The following is a 10,973-nucleotide window of genomic DNA, read 5'->3' on the forward strand; positions in this document are numbered from 1 at the left end:
CTTTATATACTAGAGGAATCCTAATTATGGCACAATTCTAATTACGGAAGTAAATACCATGATTGGTACAAATAACCGTCCTTGATTTGATCTGTTCCGGGATTTCCGCCGTGATCTTCGACCGGTTACGGATATCTCGCCTTTCCGTTATTGCACTTCACTCGAAGTCGGTCATGCTTAGTCCCGATTGTTGCTGGCCTCGGTCTCGAGGAACATCTCGATTCTGAACTCAACACCTCGTTTTCGTGCTATAGCCCGATCCATTGCGAGGCTGACACTCGACGTGATCCCGTGAACTCGATTAAATTGCCCAATTTTACCGTATACATATAGAGGATGATAAAAATCACAAAATCATTCCGTTATGTTTTATTTTTTCAAGACCGCCGCGAAGTGCTTGCGGGTATACTAGTAGAAGATAAAAGAGATAGATCTAATATTACTACTGATCACTCAAAAAGAGGACAAATCGTATTGTTGACTAATAACTAGCACAATTCCTCTGCTTTGTTTACTATCCTATGTCCGGTATCTGTGTTGTGGTTCGACTAAATCCGGATTCATGTTAGAAAATTTTGCATTGGGGTAAAGCAGACTAGTACAATTAATTTCTTGTCACTATAGAATTTTTTTTTTTTGGTTAAACATGATAGAATATGTTAATAACGATAATAGTGTTTCTGTAAGTATTTTTTTCTCAAACAATACTTTCCGTCGCAAGTTGATTTTTAATATTGTATAACAAAGTTATATTTTTCCGAAGGTTTCTTTACCACGAAGTCACGAACTATTACCAACCATTTGTCTTTGAATTGATTAATTATCTATTAAGCTACAAAGTACATGTATTTTAAAGTGCAAAATGTGCACAAGTTTTCGTAGAGATGCTGAATTGCACTCGTATAGTATTTTACTCTTCAATTGAACTTAAAACTTTGAGACTCATTGTCTATTCTAGATATATTGGCACTGTAGGTATTGTAATATTCAGCTGGCATCCGTATACACGGGGTCCTTTTCTTTGTTTCCCTTTTGCTGCACAACATGACTTACTCCTTATATTGGAGAATATTTTCTTGTAAAAGGAAATAAAAGAAAAGCATTTCTTATTTTTTACAAACTTTAGTTTTCAGTTAATATGAAAAAATTTCAATATATACACGCCTTTTAAAATAAATTTTAATTTGTCTAAGTGAGCTCATCGCCTTCCACAGTTGAGGTGTGTAGGATTTAAATCCATTAGTAGGTAGCATTCTCTTCCCTCCCCCGCCCGTGGCGAAGCTAGCAATTTTTATTAGGGTGTTCAAAGTTGAAAGAAGTAAAAAAAAATTCTGACAAAGGGTGTTCAATATATGTTAAATACTTTTAAAACCTAACATTTTACCTATATACGCAATATAATTTTCCGACGAGCGTAGCTTCGCCCATGCCCCACCCCCCTCCCGTGCACCCACCCCTGATGTAGTTTAAAAAAAAAAAACAGACATTGCCTTAGGTTAGCTCTTCTGACCTATTCTTGATTAAGTTCGGAAAGAATGCCATGCTAATTGACAGATCACAGAAGGGTATTTAGCTGTGTCGTGAAGAAATAGCAAAAACAAGAAGCCATTCGGTTCGGTGATAAACTGATAACGAAATTATAGAAGGGAGGTTAACATACAAAGATTAAATAATATGCATATAATAAGTTGTAGGTACATTTTCTCCGTAGTGTCTGATTGCTTGTACTTATTAGAAATATGCTATACAGCTTTTAAGATTGCTTTTACAAACAGTAACCCTTGATAAGGACACCTCACATTATGTGCAAGCTGGTCCTAATTGAATTAATCATCTTGTCATTTACACGATAAAAACCGCAGATAGTTATGCTTGTGATATTACCTTGTTTGAAATTTTATTTCAAAACCATCAATGCCGCGTCGACGCTAAACTTAGTCAATAAATCGTGTTAAAAGGGCAGTCTGGTGCGCTAAGCTCCCGTTATGCACGGAATCGGGGAAGGGTCGGACTACAAGGGACTATTGCACGCAGGCTTACCCTGCATTTCTGCTAGAGGCTGTTTCCATGGCCCGAAACCGTAACCTCCTGGACATGGCAACAACTTACCAGTTACACCAAGGCTCTCTTCAAAAATCTACAAAGATCCTGTTAAAATCTATAAAAATCTCCCCAAGTCACGGGTCCAATAAGAGCACATATATACTTTGTAAACCCTTCGACTCGTTTTCTGTCTTCAGCAAGTCTTTGTTGTTTACGTAACTCAATGATTAATATTATTTGATGAAAGAAAGAACTAAAGAAAAGAAAAGACCAACTTGCAAGCTTAATCCATTAATTAGCAGCAATCTAGAGCTAAATCAATGTCTAACCACTACACTTTGTTTTTTCATGCAAAAAAGTCAACAAAAATAGACTGGCTGAGTCAAGCTTGTTTTGTTCCTACATAAACCCTAAAGACAGTTTAGTTAAAATACATATACATGCAATCATAGTCAATCATCTAACCAAATCCAGTTGTCCTTATCCTTTCAAAACATTAGGCATCTTTGCTCACGAATACAAGGTTACAGCTTACTGCCTTGCACTAAAATATAGAGTTTACCAGCGAGATTAATTATAATGTATTAGTAAGATAAGTTAAAATCAAGTCCATTGATATCAACGTGTTGTCCCTATATATTGACATCGTGGTTGAAGCTTCTCAAGCTCAGTAGGGAAAAAAGGATTGAACTCTATAAGGTATTTATAAGGAAAATGAGTGCAAGAATGTTAATGAGCGGTGTGTGGGCAGCACTAATATTCTTGGTTCTATGTGAGTGCATAATGTTAGAAGCACAACTTCAAGTGGGATTTTATGGCAGTTCATGTAGTATGGCTGAGTTTATAGTGAAACAAGAAGTTGCAAAGGCGTTCATTAAAGATACAGGAGTGGCTGCTGGCCTTGTTCGTATGCATTTCCATGATTGTTTCGTTAGGGTAAGTCAGTTTTTCAGCAGCCTCTCCTATGTTAGAAGTGTGTGTGACCATTTCATTATGCTTATAGATTAGATAGTTATGTTGTTCTTATGGTATTAGAGCACGCTTTTGTTTAATTAATTATGTCCTCGACACACCTCTTTACCTACATGCCTGATTTTTTTTTTCATGAACCAAACATGCATGTAAAAATTGTATTTGATAACCTGCTCTCTGCAACCATACTAGTATGTGATCATCTCATCACACGAAATTTAAACTTTAAGATGAGATCGCTAATCACACAGTTCTCATCATAAATGCACTTTGTATCTAGAGTAGGAATTTTACGTTATTTCTGAAGTTGTTTCCCATGACGAGGTTAAAAACCATATAAGAAGGGCTAAGATATTATACATCCAGCATATTGACTATTAGCTCTGTACATTGTTAACTTTTTGGTTCTGGCATTATAACAGGGTTGTGATGGATCAGTGCTAATCGACTCAACTCCATCAAACACAGCAGAGAAGGACTCACCAGCAAATAATCCGAGCCTTCGAGGTTTTGAAGTCATTGACAGTGCAAAGGCGAGGTTGGAATCTGTTTGTCAAGGAGTTGTTTCTTGTGCTGATATAGTCGCTTTTGCAGCTAGGGATGGTGTAGAGATCGTAAGTACTAAAGTTAATCGGGCAAAATAGCTTTTATTAAACTAACATATATTACCAAAGGTGTATTTAATTACTTGCACGCTTGAAATTACTGCAGACTAGAGGGTTTGGCTATGCCGTTCCAGCTGGTAGAAGAGATGGCAGAATCTCATTAGCTTCTGAGACAAGAAATTTACCGTCTCCTGCATTCAACGTTGACCAGCTCACCCAAAACTTCAAAAATATGGGACTCACCCAAGAAGAAATGGTAACCCTCTCTGGTAAGTAGCAGTGTAGTATAAAAAATCTTTTACACTGTCAATGTATATAAACTCGGGCGGGGAGCCTTGGCGTAACTGGTAAAGTTAATGTCATGTGACCAGAAGGTCACGGGTTCGAGCTGTGGAAATAGCCTCTTACAGAAATACAGGGTAAGGCTACGTACAATAAGAATGTGAAATATCTAATCCATAAGAAGAATCTTGGAATTTTTGATGTCTAGGAGCACACACGATTGGTCGATCTCATTGTGGATCCTTCAGCAGCAGGCTATACAACTTCAACTCAACAACAAGCCAGGATCCTAGTCTAGATCCTGGCTATGTAGCCCAGTTGAAGCAGCAATGTCCACAAGACAGCACGGATACAAGTTTGGTGGTGCCGATGAACCCTGCAAGCCCAGCTATCACTGATGTAGGTTACTACACCGATATTCTGGCTAACAGGGGCTTGTTTACCTCTGATCAAACTCTTCTCACAAATCCAGCTACAGCTATCCAAGTAATACAAAATGCTAGGAATTCATTCCTTTGGAAAAGTAAATTTGCTCTCGCAATGGTGAAGATGGGCCAAATTGGTGTTTTGACAGGCACTGCTGGTGAGATCCGAGCTAATTGTAGAGTCATCAATAGCTGAACAAATGATTAAGAGCTATGTAACATAAGCGGGGACTGCTCCTTTCAAGCTGGAGCTTTCACACCACTGTATCTTCTTCAACCTGTTCTATTTCCCTATTGGTTATTAGTCCTGTGAGAAGCATTTTCCAGGAAATAGATTATGTTTTGCTTTGCTGCCCTATTACCTCACATTATCTTACTTCCCGCACCATTTCCCGGGGAGACTTGAATAGAATTGCATGCATTAAATTCTTATCCAAAACAATGAAATTGCCAAGTAGCTATGTCCATATTAACACATTTTTTTACCTTTTAATCTAAAGCCACAGAGCTGCTCAGGCAAAATGGAAATGCTAGATAATCACTTCGCACAAAAATAGAACCAAAATAAAAAAGAAAGCCCTTCATTTCTTGATATAGGCCAATGAGGTTCTACATCGGACCACATCTTAATAGGTGGTTCGCCAATTAACAAGGGCAACAAAAATAGAATGAGAGTGACTCCAAAATTCATCATCAAGCACAAATTGAAAGGTGAATTTGTAAGCATACTCAAGTGGTAAGCTCCATAATAGCACTGACTATGTCTCCATTGTGGCACTTCAGAGCCTTGACTGCCTTGCTCCTGGACACTCCTGCTTGTGTCATAACCAAATCAATGTCCCGAGGTTCAACACCAGTCTCATCGACCTCTTCTTCTTCCTCATCTGCCTCAGCAGCAGCAGTAGAGGGGGACACATCTGACTTGGCCATCACAGATCCCATGTCTGGCATCCTAAACTGCTGAGCTGCTTGTGTCTGCAACTGCGAGCTCAAATCCTCAATCTTAGCCTCTCCAAATATGACATAGGTCTCGGAATTTGGGCTTTTGAAGACGTCTGGTTTTGAGATGAAGAATAAAACCTGCAGTATTTTGATTGAACTAATAAGCATAAATCCACATTCTTAAAAGAATATCAAATCGAATACAGATGAAATGAAGAACGAAACAAGGTAATTTACATTTTTGGTCCTCTTAATAGTGACCCTGCTAACCCCTGTAACAGGTTTCATGCCAAGCTTCAACATGGCTTTCCGACTCTTCTTCTCACTCCTGCTCTGCTTAGAACTCTCACTACCTCCTGCATCAGTTTCTATTCAGATTCTTATAGAAAATGTATTAACAAACATCATACTGTGTGGCCTGGTAATCTCAAGTGCAATATAACAATGTAACAACGCTAAACAGGTCGTGTGCAATTCAGTAGTAATGCAAAAGAGAGATAGATAATAAAATAAGCACAGGAAGATAAGTAGCAAATTCAGAAACACCATACTGGTCAGGACTGCGCACCAGGAAACACATTGCATAAGGGATAGCTAACACTTAATCTATTGACATCAGTTAGAATAGGGACGGAGAAATCAGACAGAAATGCATAGCATAACTTCATACAATGATCAAAATCCTGGCAACAACAACAACAGCCATTCCAAATTACAAATATGCAAAGTAAAAATAAATCCTACGCCAACTAAGAGGTTTAATTATTCTAGCGCTAGAAATGCATGGTGGAATGGTCACTGGTCAGATAACCAATGTTGCATCCATTTCTCCTGCTAACAAACTTTTAAAAACAGCGGCATTAAGCAATTAAATAGTTGCAACCATCAAAACAAACACCAAAAAGTTCTATATAGTATTACATTATCCAAAAAGAGTTCAACTAGAACTGAATTAGCTAAGGTGCTGTAAAATAGCTCATCCAATAAAATACTCTGAGCCTTAAAATACTACAGTGATATCTAAAAGGAATACCGTGGGAGTATATATTTCACAAAATGTCAAGTTCACAAACAGACCATACTAAAGATCAGCATTCTTAGACCATGTACGAAAGATAAAAACATAAAAAGCAGTATGAAACCATAAAAAAGAAGAGTAAAGGTAAACAATACCAAGGGCGCTATCTTCCTTGTCATCGTCATCGTCGTCGTCAGAATCATCGGCGTCATCATCGTGGTCGTCTTCCTCCTTCACGTCCTCCACGATTGGCTCATCCTCCTTAAGCTTCTTCTCGGCTTCGATTTCTTCGATGACGGGACCAGGCATGGTTGCAGTCGTAGGATGGTTTAATCGAATGGAAGAGGTTCACAGTGCTTTGAGGATAGAATTCGTAAGCAGAAAAAGATGGAGATATAAAAATGGTGGGGTTGTATCCTAGGGTTCCTCTCTATGGACCTTGCCTAACTAAAGCCCAATTTCATCAGCCCACTTATACCTTTATCTTTTCTCTTTTAATTTTAATCACACGGCATAAGAGAATGAGTAGTATTACGAAGTTACAGTCTCTTTCTTATCATTTGGGTAAAAGGCATACTCAAGGTGAAAATGTTTCAAATGACCGTGTGAATAAATGGTGTTAAAGTTAGGGAAAAAATCTCCTTTAGCTCACTGAAAATCTAATAGAATATTACTAGGTTGCTGAAAAATGTCATATATAACATGTGATTAAATATTTTTGAGGATATGATCTCCTATGATCACTTATAATTCAAATAAAGAAAAATAACTCTATAAACATCCCTTGGGTTTTATTGACCAGTCTCTTATATTATTTGTTACTAATCTCTTGTGAAACTGGTCACATAATTAATAGATCATAAAACTGATTGTCTCTAAAAAAATAAACAATAAAAATAGGAGGCTATCTGGCTCCCTAATCCCTGTAATCATTGGAATTTGTAAGGCCTCGTTTTGCTTTGAATATAAAATTGGGATAGAGTTATCACATCTTGCTATAGGTTGCTTGTTAAGGACTGAACAAGATTATGGTGTTTATTTCGATTTTTTTCTTGTAAATTAAGTGATTTTTTTCTTTATAACTTTTCAGACTCTGTGTAACTTTCTTATACATGCAAGTATAAACAGTTAAACAATAATTATAGATTGAGTAGAGTATCTTTTTCTCAAAAAATATTCATTAACCAATAACCAAATTAAACTATACCTAGTTATTTAGTCAAGAAATATATCAATTTAATTGGTTGATTAAGATTCTAAGTATTGCAAGAATTAGTAAAATAAATAAACGGTTGCGTCAGCTTTAGCAAATGGATGAATGATTCTAAAGCTATAGGGTTCACCTTGACGATCCTATTATAGTCCTAATTACGTATTTACTACTCGCAAGACACAAGAAAACAAAAATAATTGCAGCAAATAAAATGAGCTATAGCAACACAAAATAAATACATAAATGCAATGTGTTACAGGCTGAAGATATTTGTCAAAATATTACGACCGACAAATAAAAAAAAGCAGTCAAATAACTAGTAAAAGAAGCAAAAAAGAAAGAAAAAAAAAGGTCCTTTTTTTTTTCAATGCAAAAGGGTACTTTATATTACACTTTTAATTGGTACTATAAAATAGGGCGTTTTCTGTAGCGCCCGGTACACAAAATAATACTATATTGCCTCCAAAACATATATGGGGGAACTAACAAAAGGTTTACTATATTAGTAGTACTATTAGCATCCTGCATCCTTGTTCCATTTTTTTGTCAGGAACGCCAATTTTTTACCAGAAGAAGGATTAGTCAATTAATTACAATCATCCACAAAATGGGACGTTTTCTGTAGCGCCCAGTACATACTAATATTACGAGCTATGGATTTACAAATACACTGAGTTTTCCATTTGTTTGCTTCTAAAATCTTCAAAACATACAGGTGGGAGGGGGGTTAACAAAAACTTTACTATATTAGTTTACTAAACACCATTTTTGCTAGAAGAAGGCTTAGTCAATTAATTACAATCATCCACTAAAATTCAATTCCCCACACCACACTTAAAATTGTGAATAGTGTCCGATGCACGCGAAATAAAATCAAGTACGGTGAAGAGAACTCCCTCTAAGCAGCTGCGTCTGGCATAGGTGTATCTCCCGCCTCAGCTGGTGGGATAACCAATGTCTGGATAGAACCAGCAGCAGTAGTAATACCAGGTACAAAAGAAGCAGGAGCTGGATACACAGCCGAATTAGGGGCATCAGCAGTAGTAGCAGCATTAGATCCAACAAAAACAGGAGAAACATCAACAGCAGAAACAACAGGTGCGAGAGTAGGTGGAGAAAAGGTGGAATCAGGCAGAGATATTCCAGTATCCACAGTGGTGGCATCCAACACCGTCTTCTGATCAGCAACAACATCCTCGACTACCTGAGCTGGGGCATCATTGGTGGGGGCGGGAGTCAGGCCAGGCTCACGGGACGCAGACAGACGGGCTCGAACCTCGGCTAGCTTGGCGAGAACCTCTGTACCATCAGTGCCCATAGCCTTGAATACGACTTCAGTTACAAGCAAGGTATGCCTCCACTTCATCTCAAAGTTAGTCAATCGCTCCTCTATGGATGACTCTACGAGTTAGAAATCATGCTCGAGTGATCAGTTAATTAAAGCACGCATCATTTTCTCCTTCTAACAAGCTTTTGAAAACAGCAGCATTAACCATTTAAATTATCACCACTGCCAAACACAAACCCCAAATAATTTCTACATATTACATTATCCAAAAAGGTGTCTTGCAAGGTTTTAGCGCTGCAGCAGCAAAATAGCTCAACTAATAAAATACTCTAAGCCTTGACATAGCACATTATCCCTAAAAGGAATGCCATCGCAATAGATATTTCACAAAATACCAAGTTCACTAAGACCATATCTAAACCAGCATTATTAGACAATGCAAAAAATTTATTAAAAAGAAAAAAAGATAACCTTAAAAAGGGTTAGGGAAGGCAAAGAATACCTTGAGTGGGAGTCGGGCCAGGCTCATGGAACGCGGACAAACCACCTGGAAACTGAGCTAGAATCTCTGTAATATTTATGCCCTTATCCTTGGCTTTTGTTTCAATTACTAGCCATATCTGTTTATGCATCCTCTCAATATTAGCCAATCGCTCCTCTGGGAGTTAAAAATGCATGCTCGAGTGGTCAGTTAACTGAAGTAGCAGTGGCATTAAGCATTTAAACTGTTAAAACTTAAAACTACCAAAACAAACACCAAAATAGTTTCTATAATTAGCTTTGTCCACAAAGGGTTGAACTTGCAAGGAATTGGGGTAAGTAGCAGCAAAATAGCTCATCGAATCAAAAACTCTTACCCTTGAAATACCACATGTGATCTTTAAAAAAAAGCAGTCACAATCGCTAATTCAGAAAATGTCGGGTTCACAAGCAGACCATATTTAAACCGGCATTCTTAGACAATGTAAGAAAGACAAAAATTGAATAACAAGAAACAGAACGAAATACCTAGGGCGCAAGTTTTCTTGTCATCGTCATCGTCGTCGGTGTAATCGTCATCAGAATCGTCGGCGTCATCGGAATCGTCGGCGTTAGAATCATAGTCGTCTTCAGACATTGAATCATCCTCCTGAAGCTTCTTCACGATGAGACCGGGCATGGCTGTTTTAGTAACGGTGGATTTGTATAATACAGAAGTAAAAGAGGTTCTCAGTGCGTTGAGATAAAATTGGCAAGCAGGAAGAAATTTACTTTACCAAATGGTGCGGTTTTTTTACCTTCTGGGTTCCTCTCTATGGACCTGCCTAACTCGAGCCCAATTTCATCAGCCCATTTATTCCTTGTCTCTTTAATATATTAAATAAAAGAATAAGGAATCTGCGCTATAAATTATTTACATTTAATAGCCGAAAAAGTTATAAATTAATATAATTTTTATATATAACATACAGAATGTATATATTATACAAAAATATACATTTTTCGACTATTATTTTGAGAGTGGCTATACAGTATCATTTTCCCAAAAGCTAATGGGAAATTACCATTTATGTCAGTCCATAATTAAGTTAGTACAAAAATTAGCCGATTCATAAAATATTACCAATATTAACCAATTAGCTATTTGTAGCAAAAAAATATCAAATTTCTGCTTTCTTTTAAGTGGGTGTTATTGGAATAGATTGGATACATCTTAAGGAGTTTAAATCTCAGTTTTGGAATGACTTGGTAGAGTTTTGAGATGATTTGAATTGAAAATTAGAAGTAGAAGATGAACATGGAATAGGATGATATGTGTATCACACTGTGTATTATGGCTGTCCAACGGGACAGGACGGGACGAAATTAACAGGACGGGACGGGACGATATTTAAGCGGGACGGAACGAAACGGGACGGGACAAACGGGACGAAACAGTCGTCCCATCCCGTCCCGCTAACAAACGGGATGGGACGGGACGAGACAGGTTCGTGGGCCTTAATTGTATTTTTTTAATTAAAAAAAAAACGTCTAGTTTTTTGAAAATTACTATGTTTTTAAAGTTTGCAACGGCTAGAGTTTTGACTTATTTAATAAACTTAAATGTTACTATGTTAAAACGAAAATTAGAAAACTAAGTAAAGAATTATAAAATATTAAAACAAAAGACTTGTAATGAAATACTCTAGTAATTATAAATTTATAA

The 10,973-nt window shown here is 37.2% G+C and overlaps 3 protein-coding genes across 3 annotated transcripts; 1 reads left to right on the forward strand and 2 right to left on the reverse strand.

Annotated features, from left to right (window-relative positions):
* The first annotated feature begins 2,534 nt into the window (after window positions 1-2,534).
* On the forward strand, window positions 2,535-4,688 carry LOC109208508 (peroxidase 5-like). The gene is made up of 4 exons (XM_019371632.1): window positions 2,535-2,979; window positions 3,438-3,629; window positions 3,727-3,889; window positions 4,111-4,688. The coding sequence occupies exons 1-4, from the start codon at window positions 2,758-2,760 to the stop codon at window positions 4,521-4,523; spliced, it is 990 nt and encodes a 329-aa protein (XP_019227177.1). The 5' UTR covers window positions 2,535-2,757; the 3' UTR covers window positions 4,524-4,688.
* A 193-nt stretch (window positions 4,689-4,881) lies between these two features.
* Window positions 4,882-6,698, reverse strand: LOC109208510 (nascent polypeptide-associated complex subunit alpha-like protein 2). Its single transcript, XM_019371635.1, has 3 exons — window positions 6,443-6,698; window positions 5,507-5,625; window positions 4,882-5,407 (listed from the first exon to the last, which is right to left on the reverse strand). The coding sequence occupies exons 1-3, from the start codon at window positions 6,594-6,596 to the stop codon at window positions 5,057-5,059; spliced, it is 624 nt and encodes a 207-aa protein (XP_019227180.1). The 5' UTR covers window positions 6,597-6,698; the 3' UTR covers window positions 4,882-5,056.
* A 1,401-nt stretch (window positions 6,699-8,099) lies between these two features.
* On the reverse strand, window positions 8,100-10,061 carry LOC109208509. Its single transcript, XM_019371633.1, has 3 exons — window positions 9,797-10,061; window positions 9,291-9,446; window positions 8,100-8,901 (listed from the first exon to the last, which is right to left on the reverse strand). Exons 1-3 carry the CDS (start codon window positions 9,945-9,947, stop codon window positions 8,399-8,401), a joined length of 810 nt encoding a protein of 269 aa, XP_019227178.1. The 5' UTR covers window positions 9,948-10,061; the 3' UTR covers window positions 8,100-8,398.
* Between the last annotated feature and the right edge of the window lie 912 nt (window positions 10,062-10,973).

The sequence above is a fragment of the Nicotiana attenuata genome, unplaced genomic scaffold (genome assembly GCF_001879085.1).
Source record: "Nicotiana attenuata strain UT unplaced genomic scaffold, NIATTr2, whole genome shotgun sequence".
NCBI classification, from domain to species: Eukaryota; Viridiplantae; Streptophyta; class Magnoliopsida; order Solanales; family Solanaceae; genus Nicotiana; species Nicotiana attenuata.